This window comes from Rhodnius prolixus, unplaced genomic scaffold (assembly GCF_049639745.1).
Source record: "Rhodnius prolixus isolate KJV_2025 unplaced genomic scaffold, Rpr scaffold_11, whole genome shotgun sequence".
Classification (NCBI taxonomy): Eukaryota; Metazoa; Arthropoda; class Insecta; order Hemiptera; family Reduviidae; genus Rhodnius; species Rhodnius prolixus.
This window is the reverse complement of record NW_027411625.1, coordinates 14,013,858-14,033,998: the sequence shown is the minus strand read 5'-3', so window position 1 is coordinate 14,033,998 and position 20,141 is coordinate 14,013,858. Positions and strand designations below refer to the sequence as shown.

The following is a 20,141-nucleotide window of genomic DNA, read 5'->3' as shown; positions in this document are numbered from 1 at the left end:
ATGTTTTTCTAGATGGATACGAGAGCGTAAATTGTATATAGTTAATAAACATATAAATAACTGCTTGTAATAATAATTAATTGTAAAATAATAATTTAATATAGTTCCCTTTAATTGGGGTACTTTAAAGAAGTTTTATAATCACATAATTAGTAATGTTATTTAATAATAATTTAAATGGGTGCTACACATTACTGAACAAATATTTTTTAAACGGGTTAGCAAACGGGTCTGCGACATCTAATAAATTCTAAAAATATTAATGAAAATTTAATGCAGTAAATTACTTGAATGATATTGTTATAAAATTTGAATAAAACAAATAAGCTTTTTCGAACGTTTGTAAATGGCTGAAATTACGAGTTAAAGTATGAATGAAATGTTGGACACAGTGATTTGTGTACCTACTGTCATTTAATCAACCCTTATACTTAACTTTTTAAACTATAAGTTTTTGTTAAGAATTTAATCCTTAAATGCCCAGCTATAGGCAATCATAGGCCAATATTAAACGTTGGATTGAAAACGATTTGGTATTTGGTTTCCCATTCATCTTTGGGGGAGAGAGGAGGTGGTCGGGATAGTATACCGTTCTCAAAAAGGAGCAGCTGGAAGATCGAACATCGGTTTTAGTAGCATGTAAGTACAACGGCGCCGACAGAGACTGATGTAATCCACCAGTACTGTGCGGAGTGTACCTACTCAGACTGAAAGCCAGTGATAAATTATGCTAATCTAATCTAAATAATTGAAATCTGTTACATGCATTATAAAGAGATTAGCCTTTATAATTTCATTGGATTAGATGGTTAATTTCTCATAAACGAAAACGTGGCTGCAAATGTATTTTGTTCAAGATAGGCTCTGCCTAGTATTGGTTGCAACACAGTTTACTCTGTACGAGTAGGGTGGTAGCAGATTTACCTCTGACAATGGAAATAATTCATAAGGAGTTGTCATATGTCTGGCTGAGAAAAATGAAAATTTTTGTCAACTCACATTCCGGACGGTCGGTCTCAAAGTCCAGCAGTTCACAGTAGTTGGTTGGTTCGCACCATTCGGTCGGAAGCACGTAGCGCCTTTTGTGAAAGTTGTGAAAGTGACTCTTAAGGTTTTCATACACCTCCAGCTTTTTCTCCGGACAGATATACTCGTTGGTGTGGATCTCATCGAGTAGGAGAGTCAAATTGTGGAGATGCAAGTAGTTGATTGTCTTCTTCTTTGGATCGAAGAACCTGCAAATATGACGATGCATTAGTGCCTTGTTGAAAAACAGATAATGACTTTGTTGAGCCTCACCTCAGCCCTGAGGCATTCAAGAACGCCAGAGTTGAAACAAGATCTCCCGACTTCATCGGCTTGCACTGCAAATTTCTCTGCATTATTTCCGCTTTATTCTTCAGCGAGACCCATCCTGTTTATAGCATACCTCGCTCACGTTTCGTTGGCCCAATAAGATTTGGTCACTATTTATGATAAATATATAAATCGTACTCTGAGCGTTTACGAGCTCCATAGAAAGACAGCGTTTGTTAATTTTTTAAAAAACAAAATAACCGAAAAGAGCCAGAGCATTACAATAGTAAAGTATAGCCTTTTTATTAAACCTTAACGACGGAATAAAAAGTTCCGATTCCTTCTTAGTAACGATTATTACATGATAATCACTAACAATACTTTCCTGAGCTTTTTCTTTTAATATAATTATTTTTTACTAATATTGATTTAATTTCATTATCTTCTATTGCTATTATAGCCTTTTTATTAAACCTTAACGACGGAATAAACTCAAAAGAAGTTCCGATTCCTTCTTAGTAACGATTATTACATGATAATCACTAACAATACTTTCCTGAGCTTTTTCTTTTAATATAATTATTTTTTACTAATATTGATTTAATTTCATTATCTTCTATTGCTATTATAGCCTTTTTACATTGATTTTTTAATGTGTTTTCAATAACTTAGGCTTCTTATTTGGTAATCAATTTAAGATTAATAACTACTAGGATATTTATGTATCTTCTTAGTTGATTCTCCTTTATTTTGAGCCGCAAAACATTTCGGTTGTCTCTGAAATTCTGACGTATTAGTCTCCTTCAAAAAGCTGCTTCAGCCGAAACACTGCTTCGCTACTCCAGTAAAGAATAGGTGTCTTTATTTTTCTAACAGCGTTGAGGATATGTGGCAACCCCATCATTATTGAGGGAGAAAAGAAACTGTTCAGTAATCTAGAGGAGATGGTTTCGAAACCATGACATCACTATCCTGTGAGGTGAGAACCTAACATCCTAATTGCTCATCATCTATCATTGCCCTCTGACATTATTTTCCGGATATCTTAGATTCCCAGTTCTCCCATGCTCTCTTTCCCCAAAATTTATTAATTTTAATAAAATTACTTACCCAGATCTCAATATATTTTCGTACACAGGTGGATCCTGAATCAGGGTGAATAAGTCTTCATTTATACATTCCTCGTCCGACAAAATGTCCTCTTCAACATCCGGCCCAATTAGCTTGAACTTTTTCAATAATTTAGTGAACATTCTCTGGTAATGATAAGGATAGTGTTCGCACAGTTTGGTACATGACATTATACTGGTGGTTTCATCTTTTAATATTAAGTCGGATTTCTGAAATCTGAATAGTTATCGTTTAATCTCATGACAAGGGTCATTTGCAAGCTTGTTGGGCACATAGCTATCAGGTAAGCAATTTTAGGAGGGAAAAAAATCTATAGTTACTAGTTGACATGCTGGTTTTAGAAAGAAGTGCTATACAGTAGAACATGACACACGAAGCGAAGATGGGTTCCAAAGGAAACAAAGTACAATGGCCGTAAGCAACTTTTGATAAGGTATGGAAATTGACTTGGGGCGAAGATGCTGAGTTTAAAGTATTTTCTTGTTCTTCTGACTGAAAACAAACGCGTTATAGACAGACAAAACAAGGATTCTCTCAAGTATCCGTCATTAGTCCAATACTTTTCAATCTAACGGCGAATGACTTAACTGACAGTATCTTTCATTCCTGGTGTACAGGTCTTACGTTTTTCAGTAGTTATTTGGGCTTCCAGTTCCAATATAAAGTCTTTGAATAAAGTGAGATAAAGTCTTTTTTTCAAGAAGAGGTCAGAGCAGTTTCTAAAGTGTTATTCAGAGAAAATTAAGTAATGAGTGAAATTCGACGTGTCAATAAGTTGTCTACTCAATCGCCCGTTAAGCCCATTGCTGAATGGTAACGAAATAATCCCCAAGTAACACAATGGTTGAGATCTTGTTCTACAGCACTATGTTTTAAATTCATAAAATGAATGCAATCACGGCTTTAAAGTGCCAGTCAGAGCAGAGTACAGATCTACCTAAGAACATTAAAGGGAAGTACAGCTTTATACTGCCAGTCAGTACAACGATCAGAAAAGCCAATATTCAATGCAACTACAGTCTATAAAGGGTCTAGAATTCAGCACGATGTACAGATCAATAAACGACACAATATTACACTACAACCACATTTCTAGATTCCTAATTATTAAATGCGATGTTTCTTCGCAAAAGAAGCACATAAGCGTTCATAAATGAGTACAAACCTGTTTAAGGGTTCAAATTTTGCGTTGTTCAGAAGTTCGATGTTGTTGAGAAAAGCGCAAAACACCTGTATGAAGTATTCATAGTTCTTCTCCTCCATTTTACGCAAATCTAGTTTCGGTTTTGATCTAGGCTTCTGCCTTAGTTCTAGATAATCAAGACGCTTGGTTTCTTGTTCTAACTGCAAAAGGCAATCGCTGTAATTAATATATTAAAGAACATAACTCAGAGTATTAGTTGTTCAAGACATACCTTGAAAGCACGATTCAAAAGGTTCTAGAGCAAGGTTATATGTTGTGCTTTAGTAAGTATAATATAATATATATATTTCTAGAAAATGCAAAGGGAAAGGAAAGTAGTATTTTGTATGATGTCAAATTACAGGAAACTATAATGATACAGTACTTAGGTGCGTCTAAGGCCAGCTGTGTGTGATTCTGTTCAATAACTCGCTTGCAAATATAAATAAATTAATTGAAATCTTTAAGTGGATAAGGATGAGACGCAAAGGAACTCACTTCTCCTACTTCAAGGATGACCTAGTCTAGTATGGATTTGATGTGGCCACTACTGCTTGGTAAGCTTTACGTCATTTCTTCACATCACAGGTACGTTCTCATGGTTTCCATACTTTAGAATCAGAGGCATTCTATCCATGCTAAATCTCTCTATTAATAATTATTGTAAAGTGATAACCTTACCTTGATCCTTTTAATATTTTTCTTGAATTTTGCAAACCTATTAGGGTCAAAATTCAGGATTGTAGGCAGATGGTAAAGGAGATTCCATTCAGTGTTGTCACGGTCGGCTTTTGAAGCTCCAACGGCCTGCGAGGTTGTATTAGCTTTCTCATTAGTTTCTAAATCCGCTATAAGCAAACCTTTGGTTTCATGCAACAAAGATGTAATCAACGGCAATTGTTGCATGTACAGTTTGATGAAACAGCGTATGAGATCACGTGTTTGAGGAAAGTTAAATGCGCGATGAAAAGCCTTTTCTGCCTGAAAAAAAGAAGAAAATGTAATTTACTGTTCATGACTCAACAGTAGACTGCATAGCACTAAAGGTAGAGCGCTCTGTCTCGATTCACACTCTATTTACTGAGTTTTCTGACTGCTAAGTCAGAAAATATTCTGTGAAGACTGTAAAACTGATGAGCTTTTGCAAGCAGCCAGGCTTCTAGGCCTGTTTTAAACTGATTGTATTCCAGCAGATGCGTTGCATTTATACAACAGTCACTCTTAATAGTTAAAACTCGTCTAATATTTGCGGCGGCGGTCAATTTTACCATCTAAGAATCTGACGGTTGCACATGTAAACATACCTGAAAATTCATATAAGCAAAATTGATAAAAAACGTTTCGAAAATGTCGCCATAATCGTCATATCTATGCCTTAGAAAATGATAATGCGCTATTAAAAATGCTGACAAACTGATGCCAACTTGGGCTTGATTGTAATTATGGTTCTGCGCATAATTCAGGCATGACATCATCAAGTCGATGGTATATCTGCGCACTGAATCTTTCACAGAGATTTTCTTTAAGATGATACCTGGAACCAAGAGATTCACGCCAATAATATCAGTTATAGACGGAAAGAGTTCAAATTAGACACCAGGTTACATCAACGCTCATTTATGGTGAATCTTGGATGCACAAGTTCATATATGGACACTATCTATGGACAATATCAGGATTCTTTCAAATGACTCTTCGTAAAACTCATATTTATTATTTATTTATTAGAGTATTATTACTATTCTGATAACGTAGGGGAACATATTGAAAAATTGTTGAACCCAGACACTGTTGATTCAGCTCAGGTTTTGTATAAATATGTGACATCCATTTTGAAATTAAGGCATTTTCTTTCAATATAAATATGAATGGTAGTATAAAAACTTATATGTAACTTTATTTATTAATTCTGTATTTGTAATTTTCAATTTTTGGTTTGTTTATAATTGTATGCCATTAATCTGTATCTTAACACCACCACGCTCCTTTGTATGGGGGCTACCCCTATAACAAATAAATAAATTGAATTGAATTGAAAACTCATATTTGAAAAGCACTTTATAAAGGAACAACTGAAGAGACTTCCAGTAAGTAGAACTTAAATTTGACACTAGTTTATATCAGTATTTTCTTAATGGGGTAGTTTACATTTGGGATCTAGAATATCAGGATTTTCTCAGTTGCCATCTCACTTTATGAGAGTTAAGTTTACAGTGCTTTCATCAAGAACGTGGTTGTATTTTCTTTTAATTTACTTCCTAACACACACTTATCTGAATCTATTAAAATGATCAATGAAATTATTGCTTGGAAAACTGTTGACTGTGTTTTAAGAGAGGATAAAAATAAAAATAAGTACAACATTGACCCAGAAAATAAATACGAGGTTTTGTCTAATCGAACGAGCTAGAAGAGTAGAAGTAAACCAAAAACGAAACTGAAAAAAAGCCACCAATTACGATTGTGCTATAGACAATGATAGCAAAAATCTGAAATCATTTAAAGAGCACATAAAGGTGGATTTAAGAATAAATTAAAAATATAATAGAATTATATTCAATCCTGGCAACTTGAATGATTAAAAAGCAATCTGAAGGCTATCAAAGTGGAGTACCATACCGCCTGGAGTACCTTTTTGCTCTAAAGCGCATCAACATCTGAGGTTAAACCTACTAATTAATCAATAGCTTGGGTTTTAGAAGAAACATTCCAACTACAGGTCATTTAACAGACTGGTTGTCCAAATTCATGAAAATTTTATGGATCATCTTGACTAACAGGTGTAGAGAAAGCGTTTGGTACGGCCTGGCACGTATACACAAAGATCATAACCTCCGGTTCTTATCATGAGACTAGTGCACAGCTATATTTCATATACTTTTCTGAAAAAATATGGAAGAATAAAATTGAAGAGGAATAGACTTAATAATCTGACCTTCTAAGATCAACTTCCTGTATGTAAAGACTCGTAACGTTAAATAAATATTGCCTTGAGGGCTCCCAATGGAAGAGTTCATACTTGGACAGTAACTAATACCTTATATCTGAAGGTTAGTGGAGTTCAAATTTTGATATTAGTCTAATTCAGAATTTCGCCAAGTGCCTTTATTTGGAGGCGCTAACTTGTGGGGAATAACTTATACAGAGCTTTTCGAAAGATACTTTCGGTTAAAAAAGTTCGAAAAAAGCTCCAGATAAGATCCAGAAAGGTAGAGATTATCTGCTAGAGCTCAACTTTGATAGTATCTTATATTATACTAAGTTAAAACCATACCCAGTAATTTTTCAGCGAATACTTTTGGCGCCGTCATTAAGAAATTCAAGTCCTCTTTGTTGAAAACTGTAAACTGATCGACAATTCCTTTTGGTAACTGTTCGCTGAAAAGATGGTCACCAACAGCTAGCGATATTGTGGAATTCTCTTTCGCTAAAATCACTGGCACGGCTATCGTTTTTTTGCGCACCATCTTATCGACCTGTGCAAACAGTGAATAGCGTGGCTCCTATAAAAGAAGTTTTCATGAATCCACACTGAAGATGTTAAAAATTGAAAAATCCATTGTAATTTTGAAAATTTTTATTGCACTAAATTTCAATAATACTTTTCATTAGGTCACTGACCCTTATGCTGGTCATTTTCATGTAGACAATATTTTTGTTCAGTTAAAAGTAGAACTCACCATTTAATTTTGTTAGATTGAAAATAGCTATTAAATGATTAAAAAATAAAAAATTATTACTCTGTAAAAAATCAAAACACGCTTTTAAAAATATGCAACATATTTACTTAAACAAAATTATTTTCGTTTTTTAGAAAGTCAGATTTAAGCGCACGTTTAGCATGGCTGTATGAAACTAGAAATCAGTTTAAAAACAGATATGAATTCATCCTTAGGAAAAGAGGACAAAATTGTCAAAGATGCGTGTTTTTTCTGCAAAGATCCTGCCTTACCTCCAGCGGAAAGACTTTTTGTCTAAGTTTAGAGTCCATCTTTTGACTAATTGAAACGACTAAAAAAAATGTAATATTGAACTCTTAGAAGTACTTTCACAGTATTGTTCTAGATGCAACACTCGCTACGCTTGTAAGGGCGTTATTAAAACTTGTGTGCGATAATGCACTTTTCTCAATAGTGCGCTAAATAACTATTTTTGACGAACTCAGCGCTAGAATACAAAAATGTAGACCAATCTGGCAACTTTATCCATGGAAAAAGTTCACTTTTCATATGTGCTTATTGCAAACTAAGTGCAAAAAATAGGAGGAAAATGCAGCAAACCTGCATCAGGAGATAGAGTTAGTGAATGTTCCCCGCCACCTAAATATTTTATATAGATAAAAAAAATTAATGAATTGTCCTAAATATACATATCCTGTTGCTGATTGCCTGGAAGTCTAGAATAGATAGTTGCCAAAGACAAAAATGTCACTCATTTCTTCTTTTCTTATTCCTGCTAAGTAGCAAGACGGACTGGGCGGAGCCACGATTCTGAGGATTCGATGGCCCTCGGAAAGTAGCTCACTATATTGTGGGCTAAGTTTCGCGTACTTGAAGAAACCTTCAAATGCCTATAAACTGAGGTTCTGAGATAAGTAAAGATTTAACTGAGGTTTAAGTGGATTGGTAGCTGATCTGGAAACACTGTACTAATAAAGCTATAATTAGGACTTCTAGATATCCAATTATGTTTTTGAAAGATTTAAAATAGAGCCTCAATAAACACTCTACTGGTTGAATCACAATGGATCTCTTACAACTCGGCAAAACTAAGAAGCCCCTCCTTGCTTTTCTTTAAATTCAACAATCCCATTGCAATTCAAACCGATAGACAGACTACCCCTCGAATTAGGGCGATCACAGTGCCTCAAAAACGTCACACCACATAATGAGTTACAGCTTACCATCAGCTTCGGCGAGGACCATACTTTAGGCACATTAAATTGGTTGCGGTTATGTGGAAACCTGAAAAATCTTCTGAAATATCCGTTGGCCTTCACGGTCTCGAGAGCGCGATAAAATCGATTAATGTCCGGCTCTGATCGGCTGCCAGATGGTAATCTCTTCGTCTCACCAAAATCTTCTATTAAACGACTGCAACATACAGGAAAAACTAAATAGATGATGTGCCATTCTGAGAAAACAAGCTCTAAAACGTGATAATGCTAAAGTTCTAAATCAAGACAAATGACAGAGAACCGAGCTCAATATTAGCCCCAATCTCATCTTCAAAGTTCAGAAGAAGTCATGCTTGCGCCAGAATATTTCGAATGAGGTTTCTCATGGCAGAGGAATCGCACTATTTATTTGCAGTAAGGTAAAAATTAGTTTGGTTTCAAAACCGTTACACTGCTTACTTTTCAAAATACATTTATGTAATAATTGTAGTAATGTAATCATTTTGTGTGCATCCACATCTTGGAAGCACTACAAGCAATTAGATACGGGAAGAATATGGCACATTGGATGAACCGGCTCCAAGCGACGCTGTGAAAACCAACTAATGAATACATTTTTCAGTTTAATAGGATTTCCTCCAAAACTGCACCTTCTACTTCTTTTTCTATTGTGCCTCTTTGAGTTGTGATTATAGGGTGGAGTAGATAGTAACTTTAATGTTTGTGGCTTCTTCAGTCTAAGCATTAAAAGTAAACCTAATAAATGTCTAGCTGACGGTATTAACTGTTTTACTAATTTCTTCAGCCGCCATGGTCCTTGTGTAACAAAATATCTCAAAAACTAAAATCGTAGGAAGCTGAAACTTTATATTTAGGCTCGACATTTTTGAGGGATATTTTCCCAGGGAAATGGTATTTAGGGCACTTATGGTTGGAAAATTGAAACGGTATTAAAATGTTAATAATTTTGTTTTACTAACGTTTTTAGATTTAATGTCTAAGTAGAAAGACGCGTAGGAGCAAAGTAAAGTAAAGTGGTAAAGTGGATAGGGTGGGAGTGATTTTTGATGAATAATTACAATGATTCACCCCGTTCAACTTGAACAGCGAGTTCGCGATGCTCTAGTAGTTGAGCTATATTTTTCCGCCGAATAGTCGAGAAAATAAATAAATATGTTGAAATGTAAGGTGAAAAAAGTGTCTTACCCACCTGGAGTATTTTAATGAATAGAGAATTTTTACTGTATGCATGCTACTCTATCCAATGTGCCTAAACAGCTGGTGTGTAAGTCTTTCAAGTCGCTTCAAAGCAACTACCTGATTTAAATGAACGAAAACCTGCTACTTTACCTGCAAACATATTTGCAAACATCATTGTTCGCCCTTTCCCTCTTGCTCATTAGGTTTTTTAACCTTGTGAGAATAACCTTAAAGTCTTCTGGGTTCTTGGATAGATCCTCTGGTTTTAAATCCTCATTGCAGAGTATTTTCACGATTTTTTTTGTTAAATAGTGGAAATATTGATCGAATTCCATTGTACAAAGAAGGTTTTCGGCTGCAAAAAAAAAAAGATTATTTAGAGAGAGAGAAAGCATTTTTGTAGTTTTCAAGTTCGTTCAAATTTCAAACCTTTGTATCTCTCCTCTTATTGTTTAGATTTCAATGAACTCTTTACGCAATTATAGAAAAAAGTTAGCTCTGTGACTGGTTCAAATTTCATTCTGTTTCTTTTAATAGTTAATGAGGTATAGGAGGTTGAAATTTAGTGGTTTTCAAATTCGTTCAGAATTCAAACCTTTGTATCTCCACTCGTATTGTTTAGATTTTAATGAATTCTTTACCAAATTGTAGAGAAAAGCTAGCTTTATAACTGGTTCAAATTACAATGTTTTAGTGATAATAGTTACAGTAATGAGATACAGAAGTTTGAATTTTGATGTTTTTTAATTTCGTTCAAATTTCTAACCATTGTAGCTCTCCTCGTATAGTTTAAATTTAAATGAATTGTTTACTGAATTGTACAGAAACGTGTGCTCTGTAACTGATTCAAATTTCAATGTTTTAGTATTAATAGTTAATGGAAATATTGAAGGTTGAATTTTAGTAGTTTTCAAATTCGTTTAAATTTAATACTTTTTTCCTATTGTTTAGATTTTAATAAATTTTTTACCTAATTGTAGGGGAAAGTTAGCTCTATGACTGGTATAAATTGCAATGTTTTAGTGATAACATTTAATGAGGTATGTAAGGTTGAATTTTTATGTTTTTCAATTTCGTTCAAATTTCTAACCTTTTTGTCTTCCCTCCTATAGTTTTATAATAATTCAAAGTAGTCTAGTTGATTATTACATTGTAAGTAAATCAGTTTTGTTTAGAGATAATAAACAAATTTTGTAGAATTAGGGTGAATCTCTCTATCCGTGAAATGATTTAAGGCGGGCCACATGCAGCCTGCGGTCCCTGGTTGGCCATCCATGCTTTAATGTAACAGCTAAGGAATACTAAGTATGTTTCCAAACTTCTAGGCGGGATATTTGCTGATTTGTAAGTAGCCTTAAACTTCTAGAAATTTTCTGTATTGATGACAATCGGAGCAGTGTACTGATGTTTAGGCCATCGCTTTTTTAGTTGTCACGTTCTTTAGTTTACTATTCTCCATGTGAGAGTAACTTGGATTAGGTAAAGTACAAAAAGGATATTTTGAAGCCAGTGACTCGTAAGGCTATTGATCTGCTTTGTATTAAAAACTGTCTGGTAAGAAAACGTCAAAAACCGCATGAAAAACGTAGTGTTGAAATTCAACCAACTTAGACAATTTTTTTTCTCTTTTTCTATATAGGATACAATTCCCAATTTTTTTTTTTAATTGAGGGCATAGCCACGTTTATAAATAAATGTCATTTTTTCAACAACGTGGATCTCACAAATTTCGAGAAAAACTAAGCCAAAATGGACAAAAACGGCATCTTCAAAAATTGTTCTTGTTTTTCTTATCGTTGCTGTTCATTTTTTGTCAACAACGTCGCGTCTAAACGCGTGAACCGATTTTCATGAAAATGTTCCGTGCAGAGTTCTTTAAAAAAGTAATACTCTAAATTTTTATTAAACTTTTCGTTCACATTTACGTCACTAATTTTATTTGTTTTAATGCTACAAAGGCAGTTCTTGGGTGTAAAAATAAATGATAATTATACCCATGAAGGGGTTAGTAATGTGTAGGGGGATGATGTAGAGGTGATAGTAGGGAAACTATCTTAGCCGGGGCCGCTTATATTAGACTTCGGCCGATCATGATTGGTTATAAAAACCTTAATTCATAAATTTTTTGTGCACTTTCTTCAGAGTGCACTAAGAATATTTCATTTACTAAAAGCTCAACATTAACGTTGGTTTTATTATCAAATAAATAAACTACTCACCTTTAAATTTTCTTGAGTTGAAGAAGTACCAGCGAAAGTTGTACTGACGATTCTGACAATCAAAACTATAAGAAAATTGAAAATTCAATTTTGGAAGTCAAAATTTAAACCTTTTGCGAACTAATATAAACTTGGATTTTATTCATTTAAATTTACAACACACAATTGTCAAGACAACGCTTTAATATTAAACAATTTTATCCACGACTAACAAAATAGATTTTTTCTATCTTTCTTGTACATCAATTCAAAAAGTATTAATACTTTCTTGTTACACTTTTAATTAGATAATGAAATGGCCCGCATAAGAGTGTACCCACCAATAAAGTCTAAAAAATATTAATGAAAATTTAATGCAGCAAAATTACTTAAATGATATCAATTGTTATAAAATTTCCAAAAGTACCTTGGTTTTTTGTGTGTTTTGAATATCTTGTGTAAGGATTTATAAAAACATTGTTCATTGGGAAGGTTCAAGTACTTAAAGAGCAATCACTTCAGGAAAATAGAGGAAAAGGAGAAACAAATTTAAATAAAATACATAAGTATTTTCCAATGTTTCTAACTGGCTGAAGTTACCATCAGAAGTATGGATGAAATGCTGCTTTACTTACCTTTCGTCGTTCAATTAACCCTTAACTTTTTAAACTGAAAGTTTTTGTTAAAGAGATTAATCAACTGGACATAAACTTACTTGATTTCTGTTTTCTATTTCCTAAATTTGTGCTAACTTAAACCAACAGTTAATAACCATATGTGTTAAGGGAAGAGATTAGCTGTGCGGTTAGCGTATTGGATTCCCCCGCGGAGGTCCCGGGTTTGAATCCGGCTGCCGACCCTTAGATTTTCTCTTCCTAAGAGCTTCTTACAGCTCACTGTCCGGTGATGGACAGTGTTGTCTGTAACGAGAGAGCACTGAAAAAAGCTCCCTTTTTCCCTAACCTTAGATGTTGACGCGCCTTAGAACATTAAAAAATAAAAATAAAATAACTACATGTTCAACCTACAAATAAATTTTCTAAAAACAGTGAATTCTGGAGCATGCGCTGCAATAATCCTTAGATTAAGACCAGTAGACAGGGATTCATTGTGGTAGAGTCCTGTTACATTGCGAGTCCAAGCCTTCTTTACATTTCTTTTAGAATGGAAATGGTTCGCTAAACATGTGTTTACAACCTTCAATTCTGCATTTGTGCATGGTTTGTTATGAAACACTTCAATAGACATACATTACGGTAGCGACCTGTTAAGGTGAAAGTGCAAGTTCAAACCATTGTGGGGCCCTGATAGTTCCACAGGGAGTAATTAGAGTAATTGTGATTGGATTGTTTGAGGCAAGTTGGAATGTAAACTGTAGGATGACCTATTTACATAGGTGTAAATACATGCGCCACAATTCTTCTTTTAAATTTCTTTTAAGGCTGTAATAGTCTGCTAACGGAACTGATTCTGCCAAATCTAAATATATTAAGTGAACCTGTAATTGTGCTCTGGATGTGACTTCCTATGAAACCTCACCTACTCATAAGATATCTGCCTAAGCTTCTTCTTTCAACGTTTTTTTTTATCACTGTTGTTAATAATTTTGAACATAGTGACATAAAGTTGCTGATACAAATAATAGATTTACAGGTAATCATTTCCATTCTGGTATATGTAAGTTTTATTCATATGGAGTGATACATTATTAAAATTACAATAATTATTTTTTGTTTTTTAGATTATTTCTTCTTGACCACTTTTCCAGCTCCTTCAAAGCAGGATATACCATGGTTAGTCTTGAGTTCGCCTCTAACCTTGATAACCCCACCTGCGGCTGCCGTGTCCAAGGCTTTTTTTGGCACCGAAAAACTCCAGTCCTTTTGCGCGCAAAACTTCTCATTCTGATAACAGCAAAATCTCATATGATAAAATAGAAAAAATACATGTGCTTCTAACTTGCACTTTAAGAAAGGTTTGCTCACTAAACTGTTAAGTTTCTGTAGGCCATAATTTTCTGGAAACAGAACTCATCCGTGAGCTAACATGCCTCATATTCTCCCATATCCTTGCCAGCAACAGGCTTTAGATACCCTGGATTATATAGAAGTTAAGTCGTCATGGGGCATATAGTTGCAATGTTTTTGAGGAACGTGTAGTTAAAAATGAAATGAGAAAAATATTTCATTAGAAGAAGAAATTGGTTTAATTGCTTTGTAATAAGTGCACAGTTGGAACAATAAATGTGCAGTGTTTGAGAAACATGCAATGTCTCAATCTTGTTTGTAAGGATGTGTCCCGTTGATAAAGAGAAAATACAGTACTTGAGAAATTTATTATAATGCTTGTTAAGAGGTACCAAATTTGGTAAAGTGAATACAGAGTTGAGAAATATTGTACAACTATTAATAAAAATAGATTAAAATTTGTACAAATTACTTTATATTACCAACATATATTTTTACATTCTTCTGAAATTAAAGTGAAATATTGCTGAGTGCCTGGGGTCAGTACTTTCGTACCAGTATTTCCTGAAAAATCGAATCCACAGATATCGTTATTCACTGTTTTTTAGAAGAACCTCTAAAAATATCTCTTTAAGTTGATGTCCTCGATAATTTATTTAGCAGGGAATGACATTAACGAGGTGAAAGAAATCCTAGAATAGGCGATGGATAGAGTGGCTGATTAGGCCAAAAAGAATCGGAAGTAATGTCTCGTGTAGTGAAAACGGAATGTGTTCGGAATGTATGACGGTCCTTCTTGGTAGATGCCTTTTTATGGAACTCATCGCAAAAAAAGACATTAAAGCACGGCACACTAGCGGGAGCTACTCACACCAAATTGCCACAAAACCAGTAACTGTACTTACAACATATGATGCTTAGAACAAACACTGCGCTAGAAACAAATGACTAATTCCAAATTAAACATTACATACGCTTACTAGATTAGAAATTAAACAATCAATGTAGAGGCCACGCCTCTTGGTGGCTATTTTTAAGATCAACCTACCTTTTTTGTGGGACACTTTATTTTTGTATCTTTGGTAACTTCCATGTTGCAAGCCTGCTTCTTACCCTGTAGTACTGGGAGCGGTGACGCGCCCAGGAAACATTTGTAGTTTACCTAAAAGTCATAAAATAATCAGTTGATCTACTAAAACTATGTAGCCTTAGTTCTTACTGCTTACAAATACATAGGTTGTATCTAAGAAATGGCCTTATTTTGTTTATTACTTTTTGTAAAAGTGAGTTAAATTCATTATCTTTTATTAAATTAATGCTAGAAATGAAACCTATTGACTGTAATTATTTTTATCTTTCTGCCAGCTTAGTATCTTCGTTCACACCATTCCTTGACATAAAAGTCAAAAACTTAGTGAATTCTAGTTTCAACTTTTAGATAACGCTGTGCCAATACATTCTAAGCATACATTCAATCAGCTGATTCAGTAATTTCTAACAGTAAATCAGTTTCTCAGAATATGTCACTATTCTTTTATAGGAGCTCATGCCATATGAATTTTTAAAGAGTACTTTGTAAATATGCTTTGTGGTGCGACTTGTTGAGGTGTAAGTTGATGCGTATTACATCTTCTAGAAAACTTTCTTATAGACCGCCGGCTTGGATTTTGGATTCGGTAGCTTCCTGCTAAACCGACTCATCCAAGTCACGTGATGGCCGTTCTCAGTCTGTCTTTTTTTTTATTAGATCCGCAAAATCAGTACCATATTTTGTAAAATCTACTCTGAGCAGGCTTTAGCACTTCTATATCTGTCGAGCAAGAGAATTATTCATGGAGAATTGAATTTGTCAGAATAAGCTGGTAAAGCCAGTCTACTTCGGATATGGTTTTAGTGGAGAAGTGTGTTAGGGTGGCATGCTGGGCGAGATAGTGGCGAGCTTTCAGAAACTAGAATTACTAATCTGGTGCACTTTGCAGTCAAAGTGTATGGAACTATATCCTACACACAGCTGTCTTAAAGCTTCTGATTTTCTGATTAGGGAAAATTTTTGGGAGGGGGTCTCTTGTACAACCTATAAAGTAAAGTAATCGCCTATTTTTTTTAGGCGGGGCTTAACGTGCAACTACCAATTAGGGACGGGAGCAGAAGTCATACTTTACAATAAACAACTTTTTCTAACCTATATTGAATAAACAGTGGGTGTCTTCACTGTTTCAAGTTTCTCATCTGTGAGTTGTTCTTCCTTTCACGGTCCCTATTAAACATCTTCAGCTGTGAAAACTCATTAGTTTGCAATCGCTGGCAAATATTCAGACTTACCTCAAGGCTGTTGCATGGATCTTTCAGAAGAAGACATCCCTTGGGTACGATATTGCACGCGTCATTGAGCTCGACGCCAGGGTTTTGCACCTCTAATTCGTTCTTCACTCCTTTGCAAGGTTTTATCTCCAGGACCTCCACGTCATATTCCTGCAATATTAAAAAATTGAAAAACTCAGCTCCCTGTATCCTTCTATAATATGTGGGTGGTAATGGGATTTTGAATTGAGTTCATTTACAGATAGGTAAACAATTAAAGCGATTCTACTAAGGATATGACTGAATTGGAGAAATGCGTTCAGAAGGCATTGTTCTAGGGAGATTATAGCGAACAGAATCTTTAATAATTGCTTCCATTGTCGGCCTCTGGCAATCTCATTCATTGCATTACTGGGAACATTAAATAAGGATCGATACTTCTAAGAACTTGAGGAATAGATAGGATGGTTCAAAGAGGAACAACAATGAATTGGTATTTCTAAATTTAAGTTACTTATTAACAGACACACACACACGCACAAACAAAACAAAAGTAAAGCTATTGGATATTTGGCCTAATAATGTATTATAAATTATTTGCTTTTTCACTTTCGACTGAGGTCCTGACAGTATTTGCTGAACGACATGCTAATTAAAACAAGAAAACTTATAAAAACTTTTAAAAAATTGAATTTCAATTCAATAAAAAACCTTTGCTTAAAGTTTCAATACCAAAATTGGTGTCATTTGATTTTTGGGGTTTCGACGACAGACATTTTGTAGAAGAGGAGTTGGCCCCACATATTCAAGGCCCTCTCTAAAATTATTTTTATTTATTTATTTAAATTATTTAAGGCGCGTCAACATCTGAGGTTATGGGCACTCGGAGCTTTTTCTGTGCACTGCTGGCCTCAGGACAGTGTTCTCTCGGTACAGACAACACTGTCCATCACCGCACATTAGCTGTAAGAAGCTCCTAGAAAGAAAAAATCGTCAGCAGCCGAATTCGAACCCTGGTCCTCCGCGTGGGAACTAACTAACCCGCTAAGTTAGCTAACCGCATAACTAATCCTTCTCTAAAGTTATTATTATTTTATTTTTTGGGGGCGCATTGACAGCCAAAGTCATTAGCGCCCCTAATTTCCGTTTCTTCTCGAACATATTACATGGGATGGCAGATGTTCCAGTGAACTAATGCGCATCCGACGCAGATCCTTGACTAGCAAGGTTGTATCGAACAATGGTTCCACATATCCCCTCTTGAATCATTAACTTAGTTGTCTAGGAGGAGGGAGGGTTCCTAGTGTGCCATCTCTTACATTAATAACTTTTCGGGGTTATCCAAACCTCTAGGTGTAATTGTTATAAGCCAGATAATAATTTTTCCAAGTACTAACCTGTTATACATATATCAGGTACAGTCAACACGTTCATTACTAAAATTATTTTTAGTAATAATTCTGTAATTCTCAGCCAGATTTAATGAATTTGGCTGGAAGTAATGGTTAGAGCTTCCCTATGTGGCAATTGCCATCCAGCTCATACACTTTCTAAGAGGAAGTATTGCAATTGTTTAAGACTATCTATGCATGAACCGATTTAAATGAATGTATTTTTTGTTGATATCTTTGTGTAAGACTAAAAAAATGTTATCTATTTTATACTGAAATTGATACTCAGAAACACTTCAAAGGTATTTTTAGTTGGGATTGTTCGCTAAGTTATGGTCGAAATCTGAAGTAGTACCCGGCATTTGAGTTTTTTATTTTTATTTATTTGACAAACAGGCAGTCTAATTTCCAGCCCCCCCCCAAATATTCAATCTCAAGAGACCTCGAAACACTTATTCTAGGCATAAACTCAAAATCTGAAAATTTGATAACAATATGCATAGTAGAAATAAATTTTACTTACACAAGCTGAACAGTAAGTTAACAGTAAGATACAAGCGAGTAAGCCACACGGAAAAAACATTGTAAATCTTGACTGGAATAAAAAAAAGTCTTTAAATCTAGCTTTTTTGCCGGAAATAGTTGGGCCAGTGTTGCCAATGTATTAAATATATGCGACAGATTCTTCTCCGTTCATATATCACAGCAATACAGGAAACCAGAGAAAAAAAAAAACGCACGCACACAATCGTGTCTAGTTATTGTATACACACGATCGCTATCAGTTAGATATTGTTTAATAACTATTGTATAGATTTATTGGGAGGTTATATAACCTTGTCTGCGAATCAGATATCTGTTAACAAGGTCCTCTGGGAAAGCTGGTTAACACCTAGTCCTGGCAAAAATGGAGGTACTGCTTGTTGAACTCCGATAAACTTTCCTAAGACAGTCTCTTACTCTAACAACACTGTTAATATATAATGGGGTACCATATCTGTACCCCATTTTACTTTTGTTAACTTAAGATATTTGCTGCCCTTGAAAATCAATGCACATATGTACATACTTATGTTAAACCAACACTGTTTTATATTTACATTTAGGCATTTAGTGTCTTTGTATGTATATATTATGTCTAGGGCAGCCAAAGCTACATCAGCAGCAATGCCTGGGAATGGTTTGAGATTCTCGGATCGTGACTGAAAAAAATAAAAGTTTTTCCAAGAATACGATTAAAAAGTAATCGTAAGGTACAGGAAGCTTCAGCCCTGTGACTGATTAAATTAACTCTTCCTAATAGAGCCACAATAGATCCTAAGGGGTCGCAGTAGCGTAGGCCTTGAGACCGCCATAATTTAATCTATTCTATTTAACTCTTCCTAATTAATATAAAAACATGGATCCGTCGGCAGCTGTAATCTAAATATAATTCTCTAATCTAAGAACTAGATGTAAGTATTGATTAAATTATGTTCCGTGAGTTTAGCCAGTCAGCCACCACGACCCAGGAAGCTAGTTTTGATACCCTCTAGTGAACCTCTCTACTCCCGTCTATTTGTTTGGACTAAATTGTTTAGAGAGAGGCAGTCTGCTGGGTTACAAGTGAGCTTAAAGGCATGAGTTTTTCTTATCCAAAGAGTCAAACTAACAGGGAATAGCTGAACTCAATATGCAGGCACAGTTCCCTTATATTTATGACAAACCTTCAGAGGCTAACCATCGACAAAGATGGATATGTTTACGAAGTCTAACGAAGTGTATGCGATCGTCCGAATGGATAATGTCTGACGTAAGTGTCAATCCCCTACCATTTTCTTGCTTACTCTGCACAAGGTCATGTGGATGAGCGCTTTCTCCCTCGCCGCTGGCTGACGATGTACTTACGGTCAGGGCCGGATTTAGATGAAAAGAGGCCCTAGGCCAGTGATGGCGAACCTTTTGAGCTCAGTGTGTCAAAATTTTGAAAAATCGAAACATAATTTTCGTGGCGTGTCACACATAACAAAAGTAAAGACTAAAAAAAATAGAAATATTTATAATTTTGTTATTTGTTTAATGCCATTTAAAATACAAAAACCCAAATTATGAAACCAATGATTTACATTTAGAGACTTGTTTGCCATATTTCATTGACACTTAACATAGAAATCAAGTAATATTTATATATTTTGACGATCAACCCTTATACAACTGTCCTACCGGACAGTTTTAAATATAATTGAACAATTCAGAATTAAATTATATTAACGTAAGTAATAATATTATTAATAACCAACTCTGGCCGTTATGAGAGACAAATATTTGAATTATGAAATTTTTTATCTTTGAAGATGCTTGTCACTAAAAATGAGCTCGCGTGTCAGCACAGACAAAGGTTCGCCATCACTGCCGTAGGCTATTCCACTTATGAGGCCCTTTCACCTTCCATTTTTAAGTTTGTAATTACATGAGAGATAATAAAATATGTCAGTACTGTGATATATATCAATATGTTAAATAACTATTCAAACATAACACACAACATTTACAAAAAAACAAAATTCAAATAATGAAAATCTTTGACTACGAAAATAA

General features: G+C 34.7%; 3 protein-coding genes across 4 annotated transcripts in view; 1 reads left to right on the top strand and 2 right to left on the bottom strand.

The window, feature by feature from the left end:
• The window catches only part of LOC141459333 (uncharacterized), a 29,191-nt gene extending 17,098 nt beyond the window's left edge, over positions 1-12,093 (bottom strand). For both annotated transcript variants that reach the window (XM_074138297.1, XM_074138298.1), the window contains exons 1-9: positions 11,927-12,093; positions 9,858-10,062; positions 8,514-8,703; positions 6,885-7,113; positions 4,915-5,144; positions 4,292-4,591; positions 3,593-3,771; positions 2,407-2,643; positions 1,000-1,235 (exon numbers count right to left, since the gene is read on the bottom strand). In XM_074138297.1, coding sequence (XP_073994398.1) covers positions 1,000-1,235; positions 2,407-2,643; positions 3,593-3,771; positions 4,292-4,591; positions 4,915-5,144; positions 6,885-7,113; positions 8,514-8,703; positions 9,858-10,042 — 1,786 coding nt within the window. In that variant the 5' untranslated portion in view covers positions 10,043-10,062; positions 11,927-12,093. The remainder of the gene's footprint in view (positions 1-999; positions 1,236-2,406; positions 2,644-3,592; positions 3,772-4,291; positions 4,592-4,914; positions 5,145-6,884; positions 7,114-8,513; positions 8,704-9,857; positions 10,063-11,926) is intronic.
• LOC141459334 (gamma-tubulin complex component 2-like) overlaps positions 11,029-20,141 on the top strand; it is a 30,090-nt gene continuing 20,977 nt past the window's right edge. Inside the window, exon 1 of the mRNA XM_074138310.1 lies at positions 11,029-11,051. The gene's annotated coding sequence lies outside the window, so the exon portion shown is untranslated. The remainder of the gene's footprint in view (positions 11,052-20,141) is intronic.
• LOC141459335 (uncharacterized) lies at positions 13,566-18,248 on the bottom strand. The gene is made up of 4 exons (XM_074138313.1): positions 18,088-18,248; positions 16,195-16,344; positions 14,921-15,034; positions 13,566-13,809 (listed from the first exon to the last, which is right to left on the bottom strand). The coding sequence occupies exons 1-4, from the start codon at positions 18,145-18,147 to the stop codon at positions 13,648-13,650; spliced, it is 486 nt and encodes a 161-aa protein (XP_073994414.1). The 5' UTR covers positions 18,148-18,248; the 3' UTR covers positions 13,566-13,647.